This window comes from Scleropages formosus, chromosome 8, assembly GCF_900964775.1.
Source record: "Scleropages formosus chromosome 8, fSclFor1.1, whole genome shotgun sequence".
NCBI classification, from domain to species: domain Eukaryota; kingdom Metazoa; phylum Chordata; class Actinopteri; order Osteoglossiformes; family Osteoglossidae; genus Scleropages; species Scleropages formosus.
Window position 1 is genome coordinate 7655054 of NC_041813.1, and position 16482 is coordinate 7671535.

Consider the following 16482-nt stretch of genomic DNA (forward strand, 5'->3'; position numbering starts at 1 on the left):
TGGGTAAAATTAGTGAATTCATTCATAGAGACTTCTCTTATTTTATTAGTCAAAATGAAATTCGAGGGTACAGAACAAACCTTTCCCAAGGGATATTACTGATACATCTATTCCAGTATGGGACCACATATGACACTGTAGCAATAACTATGTGGAACAAGGCCCCGACTGCTCCATCACTGCTGTGAATAAAGACTAGGTGAGAAACAGATCTGCCCGACAGCAGAGGAGCACAGATCCAGGTCTGGGGCGGAGTAGGTTGCTTCACAAATATCCTTCCTTCCTTCCTTTCTCTGCCCGCCTCCTCTTCCTCTTCCTTCCCCCTCTCAATACCGCAACTCCCTTGTGTGGCCTTTCTGCTACTGCCATCAAACCTCTACAGCTGATACAGAACGCTGCTGCTCGAGTTGTGTTTGACTTGCCGAAGCGTTTCCATGTATCTCCTCTATTCGTTTCTCTGCACTGGCTTCCTATAGCTGCCCGGATCAAATTCAAGACCCTGGTTATTGTCTACAAATGCATCAATAGAACTGCTCCCAGCTATTTACAAGACTTGATCAACCGCTACACCCCAATCAGACCGCTACGCTCTTCCACATCTGTCCGCCTGGTAGTCCCACATGCTAAAGGTAAGGCACAGAGGTTCTCTCTTCTGGCTCCATTGCGGTGGAACCACCTCCCCCTCTCACTCAGAACTGCTGAGTATTTGTCCACATTTAGAAAGGGTCTTAAAACTCACCTCTTCCAGACTCACTTTGCCCATCATCTCTTAAGTTCATGCAAGGTTGTTCATGCACTGTAATATCATGCTCGGCTCGATCCTTTAAGCAGCTACTCCTCCAATGTAACGTAAATGTTTATATGTATCTCAAAAAAAACTACTGGGACGGTGATTAGGAATCATCAATATTCTGGTAAAGCTTTATGCAGTGTGATGAACATTAGTGCATATAGCGAAAGAAACTACTTAATCACATTTGCAACTATGTGTGTCTTTCTCTTAATGTAATGAACAAATTTATTTTCTATGAGATGTCGCTTTGGAGAAAAGCATCTGCTAAATAAATGTAAATGTAAATCCGAGGTGCAAACATGGCTTGACAGGAGAATCCGAAGACGTCGACGAAGTGAAGCGAGGTTCGATGCCGTAGAAGACAGGAACAGGGACAAGGAGGGAGGTACACGGAGAAGGACAGAAAAGGCACTGTGGAAGTGTCGTGAATGCAGGAGGGACGGTTGTCTCAAAGAGATTCCACAACTGGGGAGCGGTGGACTGGTGCTCTTTATACCCGGCTGCGTTGACTGTGACCAGGTGCTTGCAGTTGTGCTGCGGGCGTGGGCGTGACACTTGAACTGAACAAAACTCAAAAACCTTGAAATTCTGTAACAACTTATTTAAACTACAAAAATGATTCCATCAATAAATAATAAATGCAATCATTTCAGAACATGCTGTAGTAATAATTAAAACACAGCATAGCCTTTCAAGTTATTTCCAAAAATATTTTACTTGAAATTGCATTGCAGGATATTAGAATGTCAATAAAAACCTGAAATATCTCATGGTAAAACAGAATAGCTGTAGTTATACAGACGATCTCATGAGTTCACATTTTTTCATAGACAATTATTTACTACACACTAAAAAAAACCGAAATCTAGTTACTTTGCCTTTCATAAACTGAGTTTGATAAAGTCTGTCAATCAACCTGTCATGGAAAACCAGGAGAGGGGGAAAAAAGGCTCAGCGAGATCAGATCAGCTCACCTTGCAAGCCTGTCCTGTTAGTGGTCACACACCCTAGTCCGTGCTTTCCTGACTGATCCATCAGGTCTGCATGGTGTGCTAATATTCACTTAACTTCAGCTTTTTACTGGGTCCAAAGGATAACCTCGCTAACCACCTTAGGACGGCAAAAAAGCTTAACTGTGACATACAGCAGAACCAAACTGGGTTGACTTTTCATATTTTGTTATTTCAAAATATAAAATTATACATACAAATGGTATAATTTTTATAATTATGCAAATGTATAAAAATGTAAAACTGTTGAAAGATGTGTACAATGTAATGAAGCTGGTCCTTAACAAGGTGCAGAATCCATCAGAAAGTGGGCCATTATTCCGTAAGAGTTCAAGTCGTATGGGTTGTTCTCTGCTTTGTTGCATCTTCTTGATTCTTCACATCCTACAGGTGTTTGTAATAATCTTGTCTTATAAAAGTGATCTATTTTTTCCTACATCTTCTTAGTTTAGTTTTTTGCAGGAGGAAAAAAAATGGCAACAGTCAGTTATTCAAGAGGTGCAAGTTTCAACAGCTATCTGGGGCACTATGGGGGGGCTTAATTGTTTCATCTTCTCCCTGATGGAAGGATGCCAACAGACATCTTGTTGCTATGGAGTCCCTTGTCACAGCTGGCTGTAGACAGTGAACCAAGACAATGCAAAAGGACATACAAAGTTTTTTTAAAAGAGAGATATCCTCAACGTCAAGATCCTTTCTGTTTTCCATAGCCAACACAAAACATGGGCATTCACATGTTTCTAACAAGACTGACTCCTACATTCTACATAACTACATCCCCGACTTGTGATGGTTCGACTTACGATTTTTGATACGATTTTTTCAACTTTACGATGGTGAGCTGGCGATCAACATTCAGTAGAAACCATACTTTCAATTTAGTTTTTTTTTTCCCAGGCAAGCTGTATGTGGTGCGACACTCTCTCGCAATGGACAGCAGCTGCAATCCACATCTCCCAATCCATCATGTGTGTATTAGGTATAATAAATGCATTTTCGACTTACGATATTTCCAACTTGCAATGGGTGTCGCGGAACGTAACCCCATCACAAGTCGGGGACCACCTGTGTTCAACATACTGACACCCCTCCAGTTACATAAATTCGACTTACATAAATCTGGATTTACGTAAAAATTCCCAACATACGCATTTACGGATTGCACTTATGCAAAACATCTGAAATATGTTAAGCGCAAGTCAGCGTAGCCAGACAAGGCAGGAAGCTGCATCATCCCAGTTCTCACGCATTTTGAGCCGTGAAACCATCTCCTCTCGTTAGTGTAGTGCTCCCCCCACCCTCATATTTTTGATCCATTTCATTATTCACAATGCCTGGTGGTAAACGTGCATCTGAAAGATTCACTTGCTGCTAAATCTCTGTCCACATTTAAAAAGGGTCTTTAAACACCCCTTCTGTACTCATTTCAACGATATGAGCTCATGTAGCGTGTAAATGAACATGCACTATACCTTTGAGATTATGCCTGTTAAAACAATGGACAAACTTTCATGCAACTACTCCTGAAACGTAACTTAGATGCTTTTGTATAAAAATAAACTAGGAAGCAACTGATATTCAGATGGTTTCATACATCCACTTGTGTGACGTACATCGATTCATATGGTGGAAAGAAAAACTGCACTTAAGAATCATGTTTGCATCCAAGTCTCTTTCCACTAATGTAATGCACATTGTATTTTCTATGAGATGTACGTTGCTTTGGAGAAAAGCGTCTGCTAAATGAATAAATATAAGGAAAGCGAGAAACCGTCTCACAAGCGTAGAGCCATCGATTTGGAGATGAAATTGAAAATAATCAGTATAAAGGTGGACAAAGATTATCGTCTACAGCACGGGGGGAGGGAATCCGACAAACGTAAATTTTGACTTACGTAAGGGGTTCAAAAACGGTCTATTTGCGCAAGTCGAGGGGTCTGTACTGGGCTCTCTCCTTAAATCTCGGCTAAACCATGGGTACAGCAGGTTCAAGACGAAACAGAGAAAAAGCAACTTATAATAGCACTGCTGATTTTCAAGTTAAATCATCTGTTGAGGATTAACTGGAGGCTCACATCCAAAAAGACCTTTCATAAAAATGTATTTAATTTCCTAGTAAACATCTATTTTTAAAAAATTAGCAAATTAAGGGAACATTTAAAAGCACCAATGCACATGTTAAGTTTTATGTTTTGATTAACGGGTCTGAACATTTACTGAAATCTACCGAATCTAATTTCTCAATTAGAATAATCTTTGGGTTGAATTAAAAAAAACAATATATTGCTGCAAAAGGACCAGGGTTTGTAGAACATATGAAAACAGAGTAACACTTTTCAATTTGTAAACAAGTGTCAACTTTCCGTGAAAATGGGAATCCGTGGAGGACTCGACGTCCTCACGCACAGCCAAAATAATGAAAGCAGTGATTCACTCAAGGAGGTGGTTCACAATTTAAAGTTTATTTTATAGAAAAAACTAAACATCTTTACAAATATAGATTGTGCTTTACCATAGAAAACAAGAGGACCCAACTCATTGTGTCACTTTGCTTGTTCTTTAAAAAGGTAATTTTGTAGTAGTTTCTGAACAAGGAACAAAAATGAACAATCCAGTCAACTCTACAAAAACCAGTTTTTTAAAAAAAAAAAAAAAAAAAAAAAAGAAAAAGAAAAAGAGTAGTCATCTAACATTGCATGGAGTCCTGGCTCATTTCACTTTCCCATTTCACCAAGAAGTCCTGCAAGTTCAGGTTGAATGTGTCAATACCTTTTCCCGTGAGATGGACTCCATCTGGACGGTAGAGGCCTGCGTCTGAGCCAGGTCGGATCTGCTCGTGGTTCACCACCACCCCTCCAAGAGCTTGGATTTCTGCCCCCACGCTTTCGTTAACTGTTCTACGGATGCTCTCCATTGCCTCGGCATCCTCAGAGGTCCTCCACGTGCGACGCGGTAGAATGCTAGACCACACAAGACGACACTGCGGGAAAACACTCTTCACTGAAGTTAAGTCCTTCTTCACCGAATCCAGGAAGTCCTTTGGATCGGACTGGCCCAAGTCGTTGCCCCCCAGGTGCAAGACGAGGATATCAGGGTTAGGCCAGTTGCCTTTCAGCTCCAGCAACAGCGGAAAAAGCTGCTCCCACATTAGACCCTGCCTGCCCATCCACCACAACCGCACATTTCCCTGGTCCATGCCCAGCTGCATGCCATACTCCGGTGACTTGGCCCTCTTCTCCGCCCAAATGACCAGCGAATGCCCACAAATCCACACATTCTTTATCTCCTTGCAGGCCTTACCTAGAAAATGCAACACAGAAGGAGATGTTACCCCCACTTGCCAGTGTCTAGGGCAGCACTTTGGCCCCTCCTGCACAAAACATCCTGGGAAAAAGCTGTAACGTGACTGATGTCCCACGTCGGTAGAGATTCTATGCTGCTACAATGACCCTGAATCCCTTTCTCTTTCAAATGAAACTCTTTACGTTAAGGTACCGAGAGTGTGCAAGATGTTCAAAAAAAGAGATGGTTAAAATACAGTCTAGCAGATCTGAAAAAACCATTTTCCAGTTTAATCAACCACCAAACTAAAGTTGGATATTTGTGTAACTGAAAGATACCATGTCCTTTTCATTGTCCATGTCTAGTTCAGTCTTAACATTACATATCTTTAAGAGTAATTCTCCAGGCTAGTATTCTGTTATTAAATGATGGCTATGGACCTGACAAATAGATCACATCTAATAGGGAATACACAGTAATCTTAATTTAAATTCAACTCATTCGACTAATCTTTTCACTACCAACAATATTGCATTTTTTTTATTTTTAGAAATTAATCATTCAAGTCCACCTTCCTTAACGATTGACAATGCCCCAGGCTAAACCAAATCTACCATCCATAAGCTAACAACCATTACTCATGCATTTTCAAGCTTCTATTGTAACTGCTTCAGAATCTAACGAGCACCCTTTTTAATTATGTTGCCATCCTTGCAGAAGCTGCAAAAATAAAGTGCTTGAATAATTAGTTCACAGCTTTGATACATTCATCTTTCAATCTGATGTCTGATGCAACCTGGCTTAACCATTCTTCAGCTTATAATTGTTCTATAAAAGTACTAGTCATACTACGACTCGTAACGATTCTTAAACGGCAATGTTTTCAGAGGAGAAAAATCTTAGAAAAGAATCTACACCAGATAGATTTCCGAAACAGGTTAGAGCTACTGCCTTTGGACCCAAAGGTTGCAGGTTCGAGCCTCACCTCCGGCTGTAGTACCCTTGAGCAATGTACTTACCCTAAATTGCTCCTGTAAAATTACCCAGCTGTATAAATGGGTAAATAATTGTAACCTTAACATTGTAAGTCACTTTGGAGAAAAGCGTCAGCTAAACGAATAAATGTGAACTATACTTTACGAAATTCGATTAACTGAAGAACATTACGTTGTCCTATAAGGCACAATAACACATTCAACTAGTTTATCAGCTCATTTCTCTTTGTAATATTGTGGTTTTTAAAATGCTGAATATATGCAAGAGGTACACAGAACTCTTTATTTTAAACTCGTTTGAGGTGACTGGCAGACTAATAGTTAAGTAAACATTGTCTCAGTTATTAGTTTAGCACATGCTGAACCCGATGACACCTTTCTCCCTATACTGGGTCTTCAATCCCCACCATCTGGTTTTAGTATCTAACTTAAAACTGGAAGTGCATGGTTTTGCCAAGTACACATCGGCAGCAGCTTCGGTTTGTCTTTCACAGATCCGTGATGTGATGCACTTAAGAATTCACATATCCGAAGCAATACTGTATGCACGGAACAAATGATCGTACATCAAGAAGGTTTGCTTTATCACAGTAAAAGTGTGAAATTACAAATTAAATGTAATTTTTAAATGCGTAACCATACAAAAAATGTTACTGAACCTTGGCTTTTCATGCAAACCACAATTTGGAGTTTTGATTTCTGTTGATGTACTGATTATAGTCTATTTCGTACTGAAAGACTGTACAACAGCAGCCTTTTTTTTTTTTTTTTTTAAAACCTTGGACCCATCCAAAATACCACTTCTGAAAACCTGTAACCGTTCTGCAGCACTAAATGGAAAAACCAATGACGAACACGTGATACTTCCTCCCCTCTCCAATGATGCCCTTTTCGGAAAAGCATTGAGTGAGAATGGAGCGGGTTCATAGGCAACCTGATCCAAGCTTCCAAAAAAAAAAAAAAACCTTAACGATTTGTGAACATGCACACTTTTCCAAAATAATATTGTGCACCCTTCTAGTTAGAAGTTCAACTTTTGCTCCTCATCTTCAGCATCTGACTGAAAATTCTTGGTTCTAGGCTCAACAAATAGTGTTTATCTACGATGACCCTCCTGTTAAAAGGAATTCTTTAAGAGGAATATGACTGTCATTTCGTGCAAAAAAAATTTCAAACTACTACGGTAGGCAAACTGATAATCGAATGTTTCACGGTTGAAGACCTTTCCTGTGAGTAACCTGCTGGGCTGAACTACAGGGACAGCAGTACCTGCGGTAGGCTTCTGGGATTCATCAGATGTCCTCTGGGCCTTCAGCTGTTCCTTCTTTAGCCTCATCCTCTCATTGAACTGCTCCAGCTACAATGAAGGGAAAAGGAGATTATTAACACACAGCTGGAACATATGGAAAACAAAACACTACAGAACACCATTTTTAAGGGCTAACCTGGTGTTTCGTAACTTTTATAGCAGTTTTGCTCGAAACAAAAGATAGTCTTAAGATTACTTGTTTTTTCCTCAGTAGAAAAATGGTTCTGGTCTCCCACAGGGCTAAACTAAAAAAGGCACTCTTCCTATAGCCCACAGCCTAAAAGACTTTAATACATTTACTTTTATTAACTTAGCAGATGCTTTTCTCCAAAGCGACTTCCAATGAACTCCACGTAGTGTTATCAGCCCACACACTTTATTCATCAAGATGATTTACACTGCTAGATACACTACTTACACTGGGTCACTCATCCATACATCAGTGAAACACACACTCCCTGTCACTCATACACTATGGGGGAAACTGAACAGCATGTCTTTGGACTGTGGGAGGAAACCAGAGCACCCAGAGGAAACTCACACAGACACGTGGAGAACATGAAAACTCCAATACAGGAGTTAGAACTTCTAGTTATATCTGGGAACTCCACACGTACACTGCTGCTCAACGAACAGGTGCGTTGAAGACGGCTTAGACCTGAAAGCCGACTTGTCCCTCCTGCACAGTACTCTGGCACGGGGTCACCTGTATGTTCATGAGACTTCTAGTTCACAGTGTACTGAAGAGTACAAATCCTGCTTTAGAGGCCCATGAAGCACTGTGGAAAACCAAGTCTGATCCAGAAATGCAGTTCTAAAACCAGGTGTAAATCTGGGGAAATCATACTAAACAAAATGTTTCTCATACCCTTTTCTTCTGTTTGGCCTTGATGTCATCTTCAGATATTTTTGACACTTTTTTTTCCTTTGTCGACGCGACCTCCTCCGAGGGGGGCGGTGTGGAACCAGACCTCAGCGTATGCACGGTTACTTCCTTCAGAGCTGTGGATTTTTCTTGCTTCTCTTGTTTGAGCGTCACAGTTTGGATGACTCTCAAGCAGCGAGACTTTGAGCTCTGCAATTCTTTGAGAAATCCAGCCTGTTTTTTACTGTTACCTGGCACAGGAGGTAATGTGGAAGGTGCTGAGCCATCATGTGGCTGGCTGACTATGGGAAACCCTGTTAAAGGGTCTTTGGGGTAATCACAAGTACGTGCCGGCACACTAAATAATGGAAAAGCATCAAGGGACTGGTGATTAACGCCTGGTACTAATCCAGGGTAAGACTCCACTGCTGCAGCTAAAGGCACTTGAGGAAGATGTGTATGTAAGAATACTGGCGATGTGTGGGAATACACGGAAACATATGGATGTGGTTGCCCAAATGATGGCAGGTAAGAAAAAGAGTGATGATGCTGGGAGTAAGCTTGATAAAGCTGTGTTTCTGGCTGCGGAGGCACACAATCCCAGTTTGAGAGTGTGACTCCAGTTTGCAGATCGTACCCACTCTTAGGGTCAGTATCTTCATATCCCGAGTGCTCCGCAATGGATTCAGACAATTGCTGAGGATACTGGGATTCGGAGGGAGCGGAGAGGGAGACCGTAACAGAATCCTGAATTGTCTGAACAGTCTCGATGTTTTGAACGGTCCTTGCGATATGGCCTTGGGTACTGCTGCTTTCTAACTTATCTGGATATGACATGATGGGACAAATGGAACGGGCGTTTGATTCTGCAGGACCTGGTTGGCTATTCTGCTGGTCCATCCTGCCTATCTTATGTTCAGACTCTTTGTCCAGATGTCCTTGCTCCCTTATCTTCCGCTTCTTCCCATAGAGGCGCTCTTCTGTCCGGTCTGCCAATCGGCTAACCTCTGCCATGTCTAAATCTAACCCAATAGTCTTTAGCAAGGTCTGCATTTTGCCAAAATTGTGTTTCTCCTCTGTGTCAACCTCCTCCACTGGTGGGGGTGGACTCGCTCTATGAAGCTTTCCATTGGATACCACAAAGTCTTCAGAGTAATGTTCTTCAGCATGCAGTTTCTCACCATGGAGAAACTGTTCATCTTGCACATCTCCCTCTCTCCAGTGCTCCTGAGGGATATTGTTCAATCCTGTGGTGTAAGAGCAGCCACTACTGTCTTGTACTGCCTTCTTGTGGGGCTGGAGAAAATCATAGCTTTCATGATGGCCTTCTGGTTGCTTAGGCCTTCCTTCATGAATGCTCTCATACTGACGTTTTTGACAGAGGAGCTCTGGCTGAAGTGGGTAGGGTGACTGGCCCTCATAACATGCTGTTGCCTCCCTGGCTTCATGAAGAAGGGAGCACAGGAGTTTTGCATCCACGCCTTTGTTGAGGGTTTTAAGGAAACGGTCAATCTGGGTGGACAGATTGCTTTTGTCCTTTGATGTAATTTGGGGAAGCCGAGCGAGAGGAGGGTGGCAGACAGAGGGTTCGAAAAAATTAATCTTGTTCACAGACGAATCACAAAGATGAGGATTTAGACAAGCCTCTTCAGAAGGAGGCTGGCAGGCCTCTTCAAAATAGGAATGACAAGAGGACTGGCCTGAAGCAGCCAGGGGGAGAGAAAGCTGGTCAAAGTCATACTGGGATTCAGATGACTGGGCTTGCGGTGAGTACTTTACATGTGGCTGGTCAAAACCAAACTGGTGGACATAAGCTTGGTTAAAAGGGGCGGTTTCAGTATCAGTCTGTGGGGAGAAAGAGGGAAAAAACAAGTGAGTCAATCCTGAACTTTGTGGAAGAAAACTATAACCTTTGCAGTCAATTAGGTAAAATTTTATTGGTATAGCCAAAGAGCAACAGAGAATATTGCTAGCAGTAGGAAGAGCTTTGGGCTGCCCCCTGACTAAGATGTTTATTCCCAAGAAGACTGCATGTCCACTGAGTGATGAGAGCTTATTCAGCAATCAAGTGAAGGACAGAAACAAAAGCCCAAGAAAGTGTAAAAACATGTATTTGTAGAGGTCGTAAGAGTATGGATTGCCTCTGCTTAAGACAGTCATACATTCCTTTCATCATGAAAGAAACCCTAAATCACTAAAGTTAGGGTAGTAATACAGGCCTGATACTTGGACACTAAATTTGGGTAAAACATCTATTCAAACAAATGGAATAAATGGTCATTATGGTCATGGTTCACTATACTGAATCTCCCTTTTGCTCACTGACATTCTATGTAAAAAAACACCTGTACTATAGACATTTTTAACTGTTGTTTCTGTGGTATTTGTGAAAACGGTCCCAAACCCTACTCTTTGCTGGTGTCGTATCAATGAAACCCTCAATTCAGACACAACCTACAGTGTTTAAATAAGGATCTTCCTCACAGTGTATTATAAGGATGGTAGAACAATCTTAGAAAAATGTCAACGTACTGACCCTTTTGGGTCAATTTCTTCTTTTTTTTTCCCTCCCCAATAACCTAGTGCTGGTTGGAGAATGGATTGTGATTTTTTTTTGTCTCAAATTATTTGAATTGTTCCTCTGGTATCTGGATCCTCACCTTAAAGAAGGATTTCTGGGAACAAATTAGGTTTGAATGCCAGGAAAGAGTACAGCAATACCTCGCCCTACATCGTTAATTGGTTCCAAAGGGCGCGACAAGTCGAAAAACGATGGAAAGCGAAATAACCCCTAAAAAAAAAACTATTTAGATCCCGTATAAACCCCTAATAAGCATTCGCCTTAAGTGTAGACACTTCAATTAATGCTAAAGAAAAAATGAAACAAAACGCAAAAAATGGCAGGTAAAACAATTTTTTTTAAGCTTTTAATTGATTTTATAGATTACAATATTATTTTAACGTTTATTTTTATTTGATTTTACACTTAATTGCTTAAGTGATTTTAAAGTTAACAATTTTTAATATTTTCGTCTGACAGACGTAGTCACGTCAGCCGACTAAAGACGAATTGCATTTTTCCATATATGTTTAACAAAAGACCAACGTAAAGTCGAAATCGACGCAACACGAAACGATGTAGGGCGAGGTATTACTGTATACAGTTGATCCCCTACTTTGAAACAATTGGGACAGAGAGTTGGTTTGTTACTGAAAAAGTGCTGTAGTCCAATGTGACACTGTTTCTCAGCACATTTAACTGTCTTTACCACAGAAACCAAGGGAGAAGAGCCCCCTGGCAAGAATATTTACAAAATTTTATAAAGAAGAGTTCCATAAAAAACTCAGAATTAATTGAGGTTTGTTAATAATTGCTTCCTAATGAATCAGATTGCATTAAACTGCTGATGATTGTTTGCTGGCATTTATGAGGATGACCAGTTGATGTTTGTGAAACTGGCCAAAGCTTATGTTCGTCAACAGTGTCCGACAAGCTGTAAACATATTCTTCTGTTAAAGATCTGTGACGAACAGCTCCAGAGTGTTAACCACATATCTCGCATCTGCTACCTGCAACTGGACAAACATCAATTCTGTTCTTGACGTCCAACCTATGTGATAAGCGAGAGTAATTTAGCTGGACCAGAATGTACTAGAAGCTTGTATTGGGGGGTATGCAGTGTTGAAGAACCTTTCCTCTGGTAGCTGGTGAAGTTACTACGTCCCCCATGCACGCGTGTTGGTCTGCTGTTCACACACTCTGAAAAAAGGCATTTGTGCAGCTAATGTCTATGCCGAGTCAATTCCTTGACAATCCCACACATCGCAGGAAATTCACCAATATCCAATAGAAGTGTATCAAGAAATAAAAGCAGAATAAGCAATTTTTTTTATAAAAAAAAAAGGCAGCATAAGTTGTGCGTTATTTTACTTTGAACAACTGCACATCAGCTGTATGAGATTGAGCTGCACAATGATGGAGAGGTAGGACTTTACTAAGAAGCTCACAACTGGTAGATACAGGAGACACGGGCTCATCTAGAGCTTATTCCCCTTCTGTTCCCCTCTTTCTCTGCTCTTTTTGAAAAACTGAAGGCACGACATGCCGTTCATAATTGCCATCTGTCAACAAACTGGGTAACGCTTTGGCAGGCGATTTGAATTTGCTATGCCAGCCTAAACCCTTCAAGAGTTTGTATTGGCAAAATGTTTATTATGCAAAGTTTATAAGTCTGGGACAACACGTATTGAAAGATACACCACACAAAGGGCAAAGAGTACATACCATATTCACAAATTGGATCACATAAATTATGACGTCACAGATTTAAGGTCAACTTAGGCCAACGGTCTAAGTTGGGGGGGGGATAAATAGCCAAAATTTTATGCATACCATAAACAATATTTACAAACATACCTCTGGCTGGATATCCAGATCCACAAGAGGTTCACTGCATTTCTTAAGAATGGATTTTATGGGTAATGAATCTGAAATCCTCTCTTCTAGAAAAATATTTCCAGGCTCCACAGGCAGCCTATGCTTATCCACAAGGCACTTCTCTTCAGATTGGTTCCTCTGGGCTTGACCCTTCCGCTCCATCGCTATAATGGCCCTTCTGCGGGCTATCTGCTCCTCAAGCAGGTCCAGCTCCCTCTTCTTCCTAGCCAGCTCCATGTCCAAGGAGCTGCCAGACATGGGCAGTTCCTGAGTCTCAGGAACATGTAAAGGCCCCTTGTTTTTGTCATTAGCAGCTGGGCAGCTGTCAATGATAGGACAGCTTGTTTGCTCTGGGCTCCTACTCCTCTTGTCAAGACTGCTGGAGCGATCAATGCTCTGGCTACGCTTCCTACTGCTGGTGTTGCTGCACTCCCCGTCGTGGCTTCGGCTACGATGCCATCTCCTGCTGCTTTGAATAATTATCTCCTTACAGTGACTGTGCTTGTATCCTCGGTCCTGACTATAGCTATACTTATGCATATGTTCTCTGTCCCTGCTGTGACTGGCCTCATATCTACATTCTCGGTCCCTACTGTAACTGCGGCTGTATCCACCCTTGTATCTATGTTCTCTGTCCCTGCTGTGGCTGCGGCTGAATCTACCCTTGTATCTACGTTCTCGGCCCCTGCTGTGGCTGCGGCTACGTCCACCCTTGTATCTATGTTCTCTGTCCCTACTGTAGCTGCGGCTGTATCCACCCTTGTCCCTATGCTCTCGGCCCCTACTGCGGCTGCGTCCACCTTTATATCCGCGTTCTTGGTCCCTGCCGCGGCTATGTCTCTGGTCTTGCGCCCTAGCTGGACTCTGGTGCTTTTCACGATGGCTGCCGTGAGAACAGCTGGAGCTGTCACTTCTACGCTCAGCACCGCCACCGTTTTTTTTGCTTCCCACCTCAGGACTTCTGTGGCCATTTCTCTTTGAAGGATTTTTGGGATTGGGGCTTTGTTCATCCGCAACCAGTTCTCCAACAAATTCTGCAGTGGTCTCCTCAAGCTGCAAAGTACTTCCGTGTTTCGACGACTGCAGGTCAAGTTCTCTTTTACCATCTGCTCTGTAATCTGCCTCTGAAACACGGCTGAAACAGACAGAGGGTGGACACTGTACTCATGTGATCAGTGGGTGTCTCTGCAAAGAGATGTTGCACTTTCAAAAAAAGGGCACGCTAGCTTCAAACTATGACACTCACTGATCTTGTGGATCATCTGAACTGAAAGATTCAATTTTGACCTTCAGGTTCTTCATTTCCTCATTCACTGAGTCTCTTAGCAGTTTGACAGTAATTTTCTGTGAACAGACAGGCAAAAGCAATTGCAAAGATAACAGACCACTTAACATATGCTGTGGACAATTTAATTACCTGATTACCTGTATGTCCAAAGCATCAATAATCAATCTACGAAATAAAACCTTCATGGAATATTTCAAGATACAGAATAAACCTTGTCTTTGCTAGTACTGCTGAGGGTATCCAACTTTGGTGTTGCTGGAAAGGCAGTCTCTGGCAGCTTCTTGATCCTCACAGCTTGCAGACCACTCCCATCCAATTTAGTCTAGGAAGAATGACTTGTGAGAGTACACATTTTACACCTCCCATTACCACACGATGCAACTGTACTGCCTTTGAGAGCATCTATCTCAACTAAGAGGTTCATATGTATCAGCAGACACTGTCCCGGGAGGCTTAACTGTGATATTGTTTTCAAACAGTTGGATGGAAAGGTGCCAAGTTTCTACCAATAGCATTTTCTACACATTGCCATTTTCAGGAGCAAATACCAGACTCATCACCCCATCACAAGGGTCATCCTAAAAGAGAGATGCCACATACTGGGAGAACTGTGAACTCCACTTTATCCGACAGATTGAGCCTGATCTCCTCCATGACCTCACTTAGGTGGAAGAACAACTGTGGGTCCTGCTTGCACCTGATGAACCCAAATGACTCCCTCAGATCCAACACCGTGCCCTGGGGAAGCACAAATGGATGAAAAAAAAAAAAAAAGCAAAACCCTACTTTGCATTGCCAACATGCAACACTTCTGAAGAGAGGAAGAAAAACCACTCAAAGGCCATTCAGATCCCAATCATGTCTAGTTATTACTTTCATTTACTGGGCATTTTTCTAAAAAGTGACAACTGATTATTAACTTGAATTTACTGAATGCTTTTGTCTAGAACTGTAGGGTTCCTTAGACAAACAAAACTACCAACAAAGAATCAACCGGAGCAGAACAATGCGACATACAGGATGTGGACAAAATAAATTATACTTAACATACAGTATTAATATCAAGGACCTAATAAGGAGTATTGCCACCCTTTGGCTTCTGAACAGCTGCAATCCTTCTTGCAACGTTGTCATACAAGCCCTGAACTGTGTGTAGTGGGATATTACACCACTCTTCTGAGAAGAAAAGCCTCCAGTTCTCTGACAGATGAAGTAAGTTGAAGTCTAGTTTGCACTCCGAGCCCCAGAACTTCGTATGTTCAGCGTTTAGGGTGGCCATGGAATGCATTCGACTTCATCCTGGAATATATGATCATCATAAGGGAACCGTTTCCACCATAGGGAACACCTGATCCTGTAAAATGGCTTCAAATTCCTTGGCTGTTCTAGAAAGACGTAGAGCAATCATTCAACCTAATAACTCCCACAAGCTGACCATCCATACCATTACAGGTCTCCTATGCTTAACTGTTGACAGACATTGCAGATTGAAGGCATCCTTTGGCTTTCTCCAAACATAAACCCCCCCATAATGTAGGAAATTTGGTGAAAGATGACTAGTTAGACCATATTACTTTTCTCCTGTTGCTCAGAGGTCCCAGTTTTGTACTGCCCAAAGGTTATGTCTGTTTTTTGCACTGGCCTTAGTGAGTCGCTCCAAATGGTAGCTCTGTCATACATTCCAACTTTGCGACACCTAGGATGTAGTTTTTGTTCAGGCTGTGAAGTGTCCGTCTATCCCTGCAGTGACCTCAACTTGCAAATCACTGCTCTTCTTTGCTGACACAGTTTGGCCATGTCTGGCACATGCTGTTAGAGACTTTGCCTTGACACATGAAATATTTTTGCAGTTTTCTGAATGATGCACTAGCAATTTGGGCACCAAATATTCTGCCTCTTCGGAGCTCTGTAAGCTGCCTCATGTTGCTTTCAACATTCAACGTGCCAACGGTCAGCCATCTTTTATAGCTGACACTTACTGCCAATTGGCAACCAATTTAACCCACCTTTGTAGCTGTATTTGAAACCGATTTAGGTACTTCAGTGTTAAGCTCCATTTTCACCCTAGACTTGGGCTGTGGCAGGACACCATCCAACACAAACTTATGCAAATATGGGCAGAAAATGCAGACACCACACAGAGTGAACCAGGTTTGAACTCATCAATCCGCACACCACAGGTGCTATGCACCAGCACTATGTTGCCCCACCATGCTGCCTCACCATCTCACGTGGTTCCTTAGTCTGCTGAAAGGTGTCCGACAGGATTTCCACATTGATGGCACGCTGTGCTTTTGTCTCACGGTTGGTAGAAATGTTGAACTGGACTTTATCACCGAGCAGCATGGAGGCTTCCGACACTACATCACCTGCCCCAAATGGCAACTGGTTCTCTTTTCCTTCAAGCACAAAAACCAGGAGACCTGGGTATGAACTGCTGGTATCTTCCTACAAGGGAAAAGAGGACTTTATCAAAGAGCAATTCTTGAGCTTAATGTGTCC

At 42.0% G+C, this 16482-nt stretch overlaps 1 protein-coding gene across 4 annotated transcripts in view; it reads right to left on the reverse strand.

The window, feature by feature from the left end:
• Positions 1 to 4244: 4244 nt before the first annotated feature.
• The window catches only part of LOC108918048 (uncharacterized), a 28981-nt gene continuing 16743 nt past the window's right edge, over positions 4245 to 16482 (reverse strand). For 2 of the 4 annotated variants that reach the window (XM_018724937.2, XM_018724941.2), the window contains exons 10-17: positions 16204 to 16428; positions 14581 to 14718; positions 14192 to 14302; positions 13939 to 14036; positions 12672 to 13827; positions 8258 to 10099; positions 7350 to 7437; positions 4245 to 5103 (exon numbers count right to left, since the gene is read on the reverse strand). In XM_018724937.2, the coding sequence (XP_018580453.2) occupies positions 4490 to 5103; positions 7350 to 7437; positions 8258 to 10099; positions 12672 to 13827; positions 13939 to 14036; positions 14192 to 14302; positions 14581 to 14718; positions 16204 to 16428 (4272 nt within the window). In that variant the 3' untranslated portion in view covers positions 4245 to 4489. The remainder of the gene's footprint in view (positions 5104 to 7349; positions 7438 to 8257; positions 10100 to 12671; positions 13828 to 13938; positions 14037 to 14191; positions 14303 to 14580; positions 14719 to 16203; positions 16429 to 16482) is intronic. The other 2 variants (XM_018724942.2, XM_018724939.2) reach the window with 2 other exon arrangements.